The sequence below is a fragment of the Camponotus vicinus genome, unplaced genomic scaffold (genome assembly GCF_025532165.1).
Source record: "Camponotus vicinus isolate PSW18456_S1 unplaced genomic scaffold, iyCamVici1.0 SCAF_1, whole genome shotgun sequence".
NCBI classification, from domain to species: Eukaryota; Metazoa; Arthropoda; class Insecta; order Hymenoptera; family Formicidae; genus Camponotus; species Camponotus vicinus.
The window spans coordinates 9,440,606-9,454,787 of NW_028141945.1; the positions used below are offsets into that span (position 1 = coordinate 9,440,606).

The window sequence follows — 14,182 nt, forward strand, 5'->3', positions numbered from 1 at the left end:
TATAGAAATATTAGAGCCTGAAGCAATTTATTGTTTTATAACAAGATATGCAACAAACATAGATACATAGCAACATAAATTTCACATATTGCATGATTTTAAATTAATAACAATCTTCACTAGAGAGATGAATTTATTATTCTTATTAGTATTAATTAATTGTGTAGTATTTTATTAAGATTTCAAAAATATAGAAAGAACTATAGAAGTAAAAATTAAAGATCAAGCAAAGTATTTCGGATAAGAATCACGCGAAGAAAACTGTGCAAAGTCTTTCGGTAAAATCAGAAAATTAAATTTTATCCCGTTGAACGCAACCAGTTGACCACATGAACGGTTACCTTTCAACATTATTGATAATTCTCGCTCAAACACGAAAATAAAATGACATAGACAATGATCGAGAACATAATCGCGTATCTACAATAACATTATCGATTAACATTCAGAGAAAAATATAATTCCTATCCATGCGTCACGCACGATACACTCTAGATATTTATACATTATTCAATCTTAGCTTACACATCACCTGTGTTCCCCATATTCTTTATTTCTCGAAGTAGAGGACGTGAAATCATATTGTCGTGTAATTGCGCCGATATATGTATGTCCATAAATTAAAAATAAATCTCTTGCCACTTACACATTAGATTTATACAGGGTGTTTTATAAAAAATTAATAGTAGAGTACATATTTTTTCATAAATTCTGAAATCATTTTTCCTTAGCGATAATCTCATTTACGTCATTTTAAATACAAAATTACTTCATATTTAAAATTGCTTTTGATCAATTTTAAGCATGTGTAAACTTTTGCTTTGTTGTTAATGTAAAAGTCATGTTATTTTAATGGTGTTATTTTAATTAAAAATTTTAATTTTAAAATTTAATACGATGACAAAATTTAATGTTGAGAATTCAAAAATTGTTATTCATTATAATCTTATAATTATCAAATTTTTCTGATGTTCTGAAATGTTTCTGATCTTCAAATTTTTTGCGATTAAGATCTAATCTTTCCTAAATTCAGTCAATAATATATCACTACTACTGATGGTTTTTTACATTACACCCTGTACGAATTAACAATAATACTGATGTAGAGAGAGAGAGAGAGAGGCATCCTTTGAAAGACTTCACTTGCATATACAATCGTAGCCGGCAAAATATATATTTGACTTGTTTAATCTGTAATTCTGCTAATTACATCATCGATATAATGTATTTTTTGCAATGCATGCAGGTCACAAGATACAAATCGTGAACATGCAATCACATAGAAAATCTTTTTGTAGTTACATTAAATAGCAATCTAAAAAGCCATTCACCTTTTTATCATTAGCAGACAATTGTCTTTGCGCATATTCTTCGTTTGGACAAAATATATATTCAATAATGCGTACTTAATACTTGTTTCAGATCAAGTTTAATTGATAATCTGAAGTCATGTGTTCGATATGGATAACTCATTGTGTTGAAATAAAATTTATGCCAATTTCAAATGATATTTTTTATGTATTTAGATTAAATTCTAATTAATCAATGTAATAACGAAATATATCCAATATAATCAATATAGTCATATACAATTAAATACAGTATTTCCGCCAATCTTAAACATTTATTTGAAGCCTATCTCAAAATAATCTTGACGATAATTGTAGGCAAAGTACAAAATAATATGTTATATAAATATATTTTAATAATACTTAAACATTTTTTAATAATTAATGTTTTAAATATTTGAAAATTTCTAACAGTTTATATACATGTATCTAATTTTCTCTGATTTTTATGCAGAGAAAAAAATTATTCGTGAAATCGCAGTAAACGTCTCGTGAGATACTATTTATGAAACGTTACTATATACGTTAGTGTATACAATGAACAAAGACAAATATACATATATATATATAGACCTATTCTATATATATATATATATATATATGTATATTTGTCTTTGTTCATTGTATACACTAAATTTACATCTCTCCATTAATTGTATTTACGATTTGCGACTTGCGGCCTGCATCCATTGCACGCATTTATAAATTTTACTAGCTGCGAAACATAAATAATATAGCGTATACATAACAAATAATTTTACTACTATTGACTAGATCAAGATATCGGCTTACGATATGTAAAATAATAATAATAATAATAATAATTATGATGAAGCTATTTTTATTATCGAATTTTACTAGCTGTAATTTAAAATAGACCTATAAATCAATAGACGACAACATTTTCATCTATCATAATTGATGGTATGTATCTTCTTGTTCACTTTTAGATTCAGTTATTTAGGTTAGCTCGGTTTAATTATTTGGAGAAGATGTTTCGTAACAGTTATCGCTTCTAAGGATTGCTGCATTATTGTGAATCTGAAACATAAAGCAAAAATGGATTTTATAATCTTTTCGAAATATCTGAGAGGAAAAAGTTCTATTCTAATTTCAATTGTTTAATGTAATTGCACAAAACTATTGCGGAAACTCTTGAAAAAAAAAAAAAACATTATTTTAAACCTCATTGTCAATACAATAAATGTTCACTAAATTTATTTAATAAAAAATATATATAAATTTAATTATATTGCCTATCTAATTCACATTTCATTTAAAATGCAATACATTGATGTTCATACATTTATACATCATACATTTAAGATACATAAAAAGATATTTATATTATGAAAATGGCATATGACAACATTATGACATCAATAAAAAAATTATGTGCCGTTATATAAATAAATAATTTATGTGTGACAATCTGAATAACGCACTTCGTGAAGAATTTATTATTTTAATTCTCATTATTTTTTTAAATAAAAATTAAAGATATAGTGATATAGTAGATATAATAAGATATAATAGAGAGAGATAAAATTCATACAGCCTATTGATGAAGCATTTCAAGATTAATGAATCATGTTTATGTAGATAACTGGACTTTATGACCAATGAAACTGTCATCCCAAAGTGTGTGTGTTAGTAGAATGTAGAATTTTATCATTATTTCGTGCAATCGTGTGTACACAATGGTAAGCAACTTTTCGACGACAATATGCCGCAGAGAAACTTTTAAAGCAGACCCTTGCGTCGCTATTGTTTCGCAGTCGTCAGGAAGATAATCCACAGCTTTGTTTTAAATGTCACTTAGTACCCGGTATACAAGGAAAAATATTTTCACAGCATCAATAGCGCGGAATAATTCGTAAACGGACGATTACAAGTGTTAATCATAGAATGTAGTAAAAGTATAGAATTGAGAAGATAAGTTTTATCGGCAGGCGTAAAGTATATCGATAAATATTATACAGAGAACAATGTATGACACTTAAATGCCTCACGTTACATGCAGGATAAAAAGATATAGAATAGTTATTTTACTGATCGAGAAAGTCATCCGAGAATAATATATTTCATCATGTATTATATATATAATATTAGAAAATATTAAGAAATATTTTTGAGAATTATATTTTGAGAAAAAAAGATAACTAACAATTACTTTTTTTGCTTTTTCTCTGCAAACATATACGCTATAAGCACATTTCACACGACAAAGATTAGAGAAGCATAATTATTCAGCCATTAGAATATGCATGAAAGATAGACGAAACGTCGAGAGAATCGTGGCGTGAGTGTTTTGATTGGCTGATCAGCTGATCGAATTACCTAATATTGCTGGCGAATCCCCATCTACGCCAATCCTTTCGGTGTTATCAAACACGCTTATGAACGGGCTGTCGTCCTCGTACGGGGCTGTCGCCCATTTTTTGCCTCTTACCCCCACAAACATCCCCCGTAACTCCCATCGTGGATTTTTCTTACCGCGCATCTCGAAATATCGGAAGGGCGATCGTTTTTCGAGCTGACACGAAGCTAGAGCATTTCTCCTATTGTTCGTTCCTGCTCGGGGGAAATATACAACATGGACGAATGTGACCATTTCGAGCTTAAAATTGCACGGCATACATGAGCGGAAAGAAAAAAAAAGAAAAAAAAAAATTTATCCACTATTTCAATGTAGAGTTTGACTCGGAGATACATGAATAATAAAATAAACATTTAGAAAAGCTTCGCGTTACGTGTTCTTTCTACTGGGAATAGATTTTATCGATTATCGTCTAGTCGTGTTAAAAGGGCTATTGAGGAAACTGAACTATTTCACAAAATATTCCAGTGCATGATAAAAACGAGGGAAAATATTTCATCGAGCTAGTGCGGAAATTTTAATTGAATTGTTTAGTCTTATCGATAACTGTAATAAAATTCACACGTTTGCGGATATTCTTTTATCTATTTCGATTCAATATCGAACAAACGTATTTTCACCTTTTAAAAATCTTGTATAAAAAAAGAGAAACTTCTGTTAATTTTTACCTTTACAATTTCTTATATATGTTAAATTTTAAATTGATAGTATAAATCTAATTTTAGTATGTTATATTGTAAAATTTATGAAAAACTTTTGTCAAAATTTTGAATGAAATGAATGGAGCTCAATCAATAATGTTTTTTTAATTTTTAATAATTATAGTATGCGTGTGTTTATTATAAAAAATAATATAAGGTATATCAATAAACACATTATGCAGATGTTTCTCCTTTCCCAATAATTGTGTACATTACATTTAAACTACATCAATTACCTCCATATTCGTTTGATGATCGGATGTCAAAATTTATGCCGGTATCAAATCTTTGTCCCGTATTTCTTTTGCCTCTCATGCCTTGGAAACCCATAGGTGCTCTTTTATCAGAATCTTTTTTGCCTCTCATTCCTTGGAAACCCATTGGTGCCCTCTTGTCGAAATCCATGTCGGGATCCAAGTAATAATCTATGTAATTTCCATTTTTCTTGCCCCTCATACCCTGAAAAGATGATTAAATAAATAATTAAATTTCTTTAAATGTTTTCTGTGTATATTTTTACATTATTATTAAATTAAGCTAAAACAAACAGTATTATTAATTTTTTCGTAATAATTATAAAGTTATACACTATTTTTTTTGACTTTTCTTTTGAATATATTAATACATATAACTTCACAATTGAGCAAGTAACCTGAAAACCCATGATAGTTCGTTTCTCAAGTTCTTCTATCTCATCGAGCAATGATTTCTTGCCTCTCATCCCCTGAAATCCCATAGGAGCCCTTTTCTCCCATTCCATCGGAAATTCTTTCAACTTGCCACGAATACTCGCGAAGAGTCTCTTTTCGTAATCTTCCGGATATTCGAAAATATATGTCTTTTTATCTCTCGTACCATAATAATCCATCGCGGCCTTCTTTTCGATTTCGCCTAACACCTGTTTATACATGCAATTTTTGACATTTCTCAGTAAAATAGAATATAACGTAAGAAATAACATTAAGAATTTTAAGCAAAGTAAATATTGCTAATTAAAAATGATTTTATTTAAAACATGCTTGTAGATAATAAAAGAATGTTATAATTAAATGTTTATGGGATAATTACATATTTCTTTTTAAAACAGAAGGCTCAGAGAGCAAAAGTAGACTAATTTATAATATTCATTTACGACGTCATACTTCAAAAGAACCTTACTTAAAGAATTCTGTGTGCATTTTTTAATCATTATCTTAAATTCTCTTCAAGTGCAATAATTTAATAATTTAATTAATATCGAATATTTTCGGACTTACCTCTTCCAAAGACTTCTTTCCTCTCATTCCTTGAAATCCCATCGGTGCTCGTTTATAATAGTCATCGTCTGAAACAATTTTTTTTCCTCTCATACCCTGGAAACCCATTGGTGCTCTTTTCTCGTCACGAAAGTAGGAATCTTCGAAATCAGGCGTTAAATAATCTTTTTTCCCTCTCATACCCTGAAATCCCATTGGTGCTCGTTTCTCAAACTCGTGAGAAAGATTATCTTCAATGTCGGGTGCATTCGAATCCTTATTATCCTATAATTAACACATTTTGTTTCTCATAAATAATTCAGAAAGCAAGAATTTAAAAAGAAACCGATTTCTTTTTTTTGCCTTTTCTTCGTATTAATTTTTGATAGAGAAATAACTTACTTGAAAATCCATTAGCGTTCTCTTGGATAATTTATTGTGTTCTAAGGAAGTAGGAATGAGATTTTTATTCCCGCGCATATCCTGAAATCCCATAGGCGCTCGTTTGTTGGACGTAGCATCGCTGGAAGATGATTCTTCCGCAAACGACGAACTGATCCAAATTGCCAGAAAAAGAACTGAGTTGATAAGCATTCTGAAACATATCGAAGATAAAATAATCAATATTGATAAGAAAATATTCATTGATTTAATTATCTTTTACTTAGGCTCCAGAAACTTAAATATGAACATCCACCAAACTTCCGTAAAGTAATAAACTCGTGCTAATCTCGCATCTTGATGTACCTACACGAAAATCACTGCATCAGGCTAAACTAATTTATCAACCGTAACTGTATTTGATTATCAGGAATCTCTAGTCACACACTAATTATTATCCAGATATGATCTTTAAATACTCAAGAAATGTCAACTCCAATCGCTCTTTATTAAACCTTGAAGTACACATAAGAAGAAAATAGACAGGCTATTTGTCAATAATAGAAAGATCAATAATTTTATTCTGATTAATTGTAGATTTTGAAAAAGAACAATTATTTGTAACTTATTAAAAAAAAGAAGAGAGAGAGAAAATAATTATTTAATAAATAATTGAATTCTCTGTTTGCGTCAATTGTTATATAAATCTAACATATGAGTAACATGCACATGCAAATATAAATTTTGTTGCTATCCTATGTAGAAGATATGAGGAAATTAAAATACGCTTTTTGTATGATGTGCTATTTTATGCGTGCAAGAGAATTTACCACAAAAAAATCGTATCATAAGAAGATAACATTTCCGCGAGAGCAAAACGTGTAAAAAATAAGAATACCAAAGAACGCCAAACATTCAGGAGAATATAAAGACGCTTTTGCGATGTTAAAAAAAAAACTGTATGTTGCATTAAGAGAGAATCCGAGAGAGAGAGATGATCTGAAATTAAAAAGAACGGTAAATTGGAAGGGGCATCTTTGATTAATTTGGAAAAATATATTCCCCTTGAAAAAAATCGAATGAATTTAAATTCCGGGTAGTTTAAAAGTGCTTCGTACACCGACGTCGAATCTAAATATAATGAAAAAAAAAACGGCGCTCATATATAATTATGTTCTTGTCGTGCTTCTCAACAGATTATACAATTTTATAAAGGTTTAAAAGAGAGTGCCGTTACCTTTCAAAGCAGAGGCTATAATTAGCGAATGGAAGGATAGGATAAAGGCATGCTTTTCTCAAAGCATTTCGCGCCACGGTAAGATCGAAGAATCAATATCAATAAGCAGCTATCGAGAGATAGGTAAGATACATTCTAATTATTAATCGAGAACGAGTTTTAAATATTTTCTTAATAAAAAATACCCGCACAGTCTTATTACCACTTTTCGAGATTGATCAAAAAAACATTTAAATACATTAATGATTGTTTGTACATTTTGTTAATATAAACTTTTCTTCAATATTATATATATGTGCGCGAATTATTTTATATAATATAATTTTATAAAACTTTTATACATTTCTTTTTTCTTTCTTTTTCTAATCAGGAAAACTAAATATTCTTATATATCATTCGTTTTTCCATTAATACATTCATTTAGCTAATTATTTTTTATAATGAATTCTGTTAATTATGTAAATAAAAAATCATATGTACATAATTAAATGCAATCAATTTTACTTAGCAGATTTACTAAAATTTAATTTTTATTAATGTTGTCTATAATATTTTTTTATATATCATATTATCATATTATTAACTTATCAATAATATTTTATTTTCTCATATATAAAAATATAAAAGAAATAAAAGGGATAAATTAACGTGATTTTTATATAACGACAGACTTACAACAGACTTATGTCCTATGTGTAAAAGCTATCGATTGAATAATGTTATTTTATATTTTGTTTTCTTTTTATTGTTTTATCGCCGTCATATTGTGTGAAATGTTGATCAATTTCAGTTTAATACATTTCTATTCAATGCGATTCGATATCGTTCGCAAATACATGGCATTGGTATGTTGTATATGCATTGCGTAAATATGTAAATAAATTAAATAATTCTTAGCATTATAAATCGTGTCGAATGTTTGAATCAACGTATTTTCTAACAAAACAAAATAAATATAAAATACAATAAAATAATTATGCATTATATCATTAAGTATAGCAAAAATGATATTGTCTATATACTTTTCAAAATAAAAGCGAGTTTTGCTCATAGACATGAAGAAATAGATCCGATATACAGTGGTATAGCATATATTAAGCCAAACTTTGTGGAAAAAAAGAAAGATATTAGATTTTTTTCTATTCTTTGATTTCCGTTTACTTGTATACCTGAATAGTCTATGGTTTTTTCTTTGTATCAATATTCTGTCGTTGGCTGTCGATAAACATAAACGTACAATGTATTGCAACTTTAGTTTTCAGTCGAAAATAACATTTATTGTAATTTTATTTATTTTATTTTTTATTTATTATGTCTTTTTTAAGTTCCCCTTTTATAATTTTTTCAAAAATAAAAACACATTTTGCAATATGTTTTTCTGAAACGTTCGCTCAATTCTTTGATGTGCTTACTTAAGATATATATGATATTAGTTGTTTTTCTTCTGTGATGTAAATCTCTCTACTTTTTTCATCCTTTTTATTGCTTTCTCCTTTTTCAGTTTTAAATAATTATAAACATAGAGAATACAGAATATATATTACCCTCAAATCAAATACAAGTAATCACATGTAAGTTTACGTATAGTTACGCAAGTATACTTCACAAGACCTTAAATACACTTAGTTGTCCTACAGGCTAATCGATTTGCTTATGTAAATGGACGGTAATATTACTGCAAGATTAACATGAATGATATGCATAAACTTGCAACTGGTGGCTATACACGTATTATACAACATATTCACAATATATTCACAGTATGTTACCCAATAATTATATTTATGATATAAATTGGCTTTTAACAAATATGAGTCGTTCTAAATTTCTTTTACTATAATGGAGCATCAGTTTATTAATTTAAAATTTTACTTTATAATAGAGATTCTCAATTCGGGGACATATGTGCAGTTTATTAATTTAATTAATTTAAAATTCTACTGATAATAGAGCTTCTCAATTCGGGGACATATGTGCATTGATTTAATTTCTACTTATATAATAAAACAATGAAAATAAAAAAATCTCAAGGTACATTCATATAAATGTCGATCACAAGACCGCCTCCTAGAATCGTGGTAATATAAAAGACACTAATGCCATGGCAACGTAGGACGTATTAATGCGCGTACATTGTAAATCGTTGAGCTCAGCCTCTTCGTCGCGCAAAGTAAACGGAGCGAGAATTCTAGCTCGACGAAGGGGCACGAGACGCCGGGCATGTGCCATGTAGAGAAGATGAGGAGAGGAGCGAGTATGATAAGAGTGGGATGAAGAGGTGTGGAGGGTGGCGAATACGTGAGAGACTATAGTGACTGATGGGCGGTGATGAGCCTGTTCCTCACTGCCGATCGGTCACTCGTGTAATTGTTCTGAGCAAGCTTGTCCTACACCCGGTTATATTCCTTTAAAGACGACAATCTCGAGAGTCTGATGCTCTCGCTTTCGCGCAGCGTATCGTACGCGTGAGATTTGCCGAAATTTCCTTCGTGATACTCGAAGAGACCTTCAATTGTGCCAAAAATAAAATACATATCTCGGATAGACTCTCTCTTTAACTTTAACTGCAAATTGGATACTGTGTAAATAATATGAAAAGATAAATTATCAAGTGTGGCAATCCTGAGAAAATAGATCCGAGATTTAAAATAAATAGTTTTAATTTTCTTCAAAACTTATATGTAATTTCAATTACAAATTAAAATATTGTTGTATCTTAATTTTTTCTATTCAGAACAGAATACAATATATAATCGTATATTTAAGAAAATATTAATTATGCTGTTAAATAATGACTTCCGTAATAATTAAGCAGATTAAGTTTAAAATAAATTTTTAGCAAAATGAGTGAAATAGGAGGATATTTAGTTTAAAATTTTATTAATTTTTTTTTATCGAATAATGACGTTTGTATCATGTAGGATGTAGAAAAATCTAATATATATCGATTGGAGTACATCTGTACGGTACATATACGTACAAAGAACAAGAACGTTTACTTGAACGATGATCTTTTATGAAAAAACAGAGATTGATAGAGAAGCTGAGATGAGTCTAAACAATGCTCAAGGAGAAATCGCAATAAGAGAAAATCATTCAGGTAGAAGAGTCTCTCTATTGTCTATGAAAGGGTGCATTTATCTTTTCAAAGTAGTATAGCGTTATACATAATGTAAAACAGCACGTTCGAATCTGTCTAGAAATTCACGTCATGGACCATGTGTTCTATTTCTCACTATACAAGATTTATACCTGAAATTAATACATAGATATAAATCAAATTTACTCAAATTGGACATATGTTGTATCTTTCCATTTCAAACGAAGTGATATATGTCATTCCACGTACAAAATATGTAATAATAATATATAATTTAGGATTTAATTAATCAAAAATAAATTTATAAAGAAAAAAATTTATAAAAATAAATTTTTTTAGTCTGAAAAAATATAAAAATGATAAACACATTTATATATAAATATATATGTGTATATAGTTTCGAGAAAAATGTCTTTAAAAAAATTTATGATAAGAATATGACATATAAGTGAACGAAAGGATTTTATTTTATATTATAAAGATAATATTGATTTGATTAATTTAATATTGATTTTGATAATATTTAGATAATTTTGATTTTCGATTTAATAATGACAAGTAATTCCTGTATGTTCACTGTATGCTTTTAATATTTAATAGTTATTACTTGAGAAATTTATATGTATCCTATTTTCCTTAAATATCTACGCATATATATTGAAGATAATCTTTTTTGAAATATGTACATTAAAAAATTTTTTTGACAAATTAAATAAAAATAACATCCGGAATTTAAAAAAAATATTAACAAGTTTCCCATAATTGACAATTTTTTTACATAAAAAATATTAACGAGTGTTTCTCCTAATTGACAATCTTTTTATACTGTTATTTCGCAACTTATGTAAAAAATCAATACTAAATTTCTTCTTCAGTTCTTCATCTTTTTCCGAGTATTTCAATTTTCATTTAAATCAGACAATTATAACAGACGTTCTATTCAGTAAAACAATTAAAAGCTCGCCTTTTATAAGCTGCTGACAACTCTCTTAATTACAAGAAATACAAAAAAAATTTATAACTTTGATCAAATAAAGACAAAAAAATCGCTATACAAAGCTCAATAAAATTATATCATTAAAGGGCATAATATTTCAAGCGATATATTCCATTACATTATCTACAATTTAATTAATGATTATTTGCAACAGAAAAATTAAACATTTTTCATTGAAGCGTTTAGCTTATTTACTGTTAAGCGTGGGCGCATTTACGTAATTTCCATATTACTTAATCGTTTGAGTTAGCCTAATATTGTCAGAAGTGTAGTTTGACTATATTAACTTTATTATCCAAATATCAAGTTTTGGAAGATGTCGAACTATCATGTAAACGCGAAACAGAATTTTCGGATGTACGTATATCGCAAAAATAACAACAATTCAAGCACAATCATCTGTATTTGTGGATTATTATCAAATATCAATGAACAAGTAAATAACGATCGAATTTAGGGAGAGATATGATACAAAATATTTTTATTAGATTTAACGAAATATACTTTTTTAGGAATACATCGTTTAATGCTTTATTTTTTAATTTCAAAAATATTATAAAGATATATACATATATAATATTACAAAAAAATTTTGAACAAACGATATTTCTCCGTACAATTAATACATTTACTTTCAATCTATCTTCAGATATATATATTGGATTTTGTAAAATTAGAAAATGTGATCTCTTCCTACATAGCAGGGGGATGTATCAAATAAGTTCATCAAATTTTTACATTTATAGTCTTTCAAAAGATATAGAAATAAAAAGACGACATAGTACGACGACACTCGTTATATATTTCTGCGTAAATGAAGCTCCCGTAGACATTTCATCTCGTTGAATAGTAACTTGTTGAATAGTGTCATATACACATGTATCAAGTAACTTCGCGTGATAGTGTAAGACTAAGACATTGTATCGTTCCCGTGATATAATGAAACTTTTGGGATTGCAATTGGCGTTTAACACGAAAAAGAAGTCTCGAAGAGAATTCTATTTATAAATAGATTTTATCTTTTTTTTACATATCTTAGATCGTCGATATAATTGTTTTTTAGAAGAGAAAAAGAGAAATAAGAATTTTTATTGATAAGAGAACAATATGAAATAAAATTTTATTTTATTTTGAACATTTTGTTTGTGCATATATTGTTAATACAAAATTCCTTAACATTTCTTTGACTTTCTAATACATTTTGTTAATACAAAATTCTTTGACATTTCTAATACTTTATACGCGTAGGCTTTCGAGACCCTACTTTTTATATTGCCCAGTAGTAAAAGCAAAACAAGACAATTTTACTTTCTTGTTTGAATATTAAATTATTAGGAAAAATTAATTTTAAACAAAAATATATGTAATTTATACAAGTTATACAATATATGTATAATTTTTTAAAATTTATATATCAATATATAATCTTTTTATTTTCTTTTTTGTTTGATAAAATATAATAAAATATGAAATATTAAGATGCTGTGTCTCTTATAAAAAATATTAATTAAAGATATATATAGGACAATTATAACTTAAACTACACAATTTTTATTTGGCAGCAGTTATAGAAATGGAAAAAATATATGATATTGCATATATTTATAGTCTCTTTAATTCCGGAACAAGATCTCTATATTATATATTTGTATTAATTTATAGGTATTAATTTATAGATTTAATAAGAATAAACTGAAATATTTTGCTATTACATACGATTTTAAAATATGCGAATTATTGTATATTGTTATAAATTTTTATATATATCGTCTATATTTTTCTACCATCTTATTTTATATAAAGTTATTTTATATAAAATTATATTAGTTGTTAAATATCGAGAGAGCTCTTTCTTCTACACTCTGACATGTTATTTAAATAATCCGATTCCATACATGAACATTTCCATACGAATGAATTGTTTTATGTAAACATCACTGTGTCAACAGTTGGCATGTAAGATAACGTAAGCGAATTAACGAACTTCTCATAAGATTCAGTCGTTTAGTTATAAGTTGTTACATTTTTACATGATTAAAGAGATGCATTAAAATTCACACTGTTCAATTCGAAATATCTTGGTATTAGCTTTCTGTTACAACAAATCAATGAAAATATTATAAGCAATTGTTTCTCTCTAACTTTTATTCATTAGGAGAAAATTGGTTACGTTTAAAAGAACTTGTAATTAAAACACATATCGAAGAATATAATGAATAAAAAAAAATCGTTGAACATTTTATTGGAAAATTTTATCATTATCTAGCAGTACGCGCATATATTTTTTTTAATTTGTTCATGTAAGTGAAACATAAACTGAAAAAAGTAATAATCGCAATGCAAAACTCAAGTAAAAGAATTTTCCTAATTAATGTCCAGTAGAGAACCAGTTTGTTTTCACGTTTTTCAAAAAAAAAAGACACAGATAATCGCTTCGTGCGACACCGAATAAATATTATCTGTATTTCAGATACACGTTTGGTATTTGTAGTGTACAAAAACAGTTCGTTCCGACTCGTTTCTCGCACCTTTCTCGCACTTGCAATCAATCTTATGCCACTTCCTCTGGGATTTCTGCTCACGTCACTAGAGTTAAGAATGATCTTTGCTTCTGCCGTTACATCCATCCCGATGCTTACTACGCATATTTTACACTAGCATTTTAATTTTATCTTCCGGATATGGATGTGAGATCAATCAATTATATATATAATCGAAGAGAGAGAGAGAGAGAGAGAGAGAGAGAGAGAGAGAGAGAGAGAGAGAGAGAGAGAGAGAGAGAGAGAGTTATGAATATTAAAA

At 28.0% G+C, this 14,182-nt stretch overlaps 1 protein-coding gene across 2 annotated transcripts in view; it reads right to left on the reverse strand.

The window, feature by feature from the left end:
* Tk (tachykinin) overlaps window positions 1–14,182 on the reverse strand; it is a 57,469-nt gene continuing 43,287 nt past the window's right edge. The window contains exons 2-7 of one of the 2 annotated variants that reach the window (XM_083102001.1): window positions 6,068–6,260; window positions 5,687–5,950; window positions 5,083–5,328; window positions 4,667–4,889; window positions 3,690–3,923; window positions 1–2,390 (exon numbers count right to left, since the gene is read on the reverse strand). In XM_083102001.1, the coding sequence (XP_082958127.1) occupies window positions 2,380–2,390; window positions 3,690–3,923; window positions 4,667–4,889; window positions 5,083–5,328; window positions 5,687–5,950; window positions 6,068–6,259 (1,170 nt within the window). In that variant the 5' untranslated portion in view covers window position 6,260 and the 3' untranslated portion in view covers window positions 1–2,379. The remainder of the gene's footprint in view (window positions 2,391–3,689; window positions 3,924–4,666; window positions 4,890–5,082; window positions 5,329–5,686; window positions 5,951–6,067; window positions 6,261–14,182) is intronic. The other variant, XM_083102007.1, reaches the window with a different exon arrangement.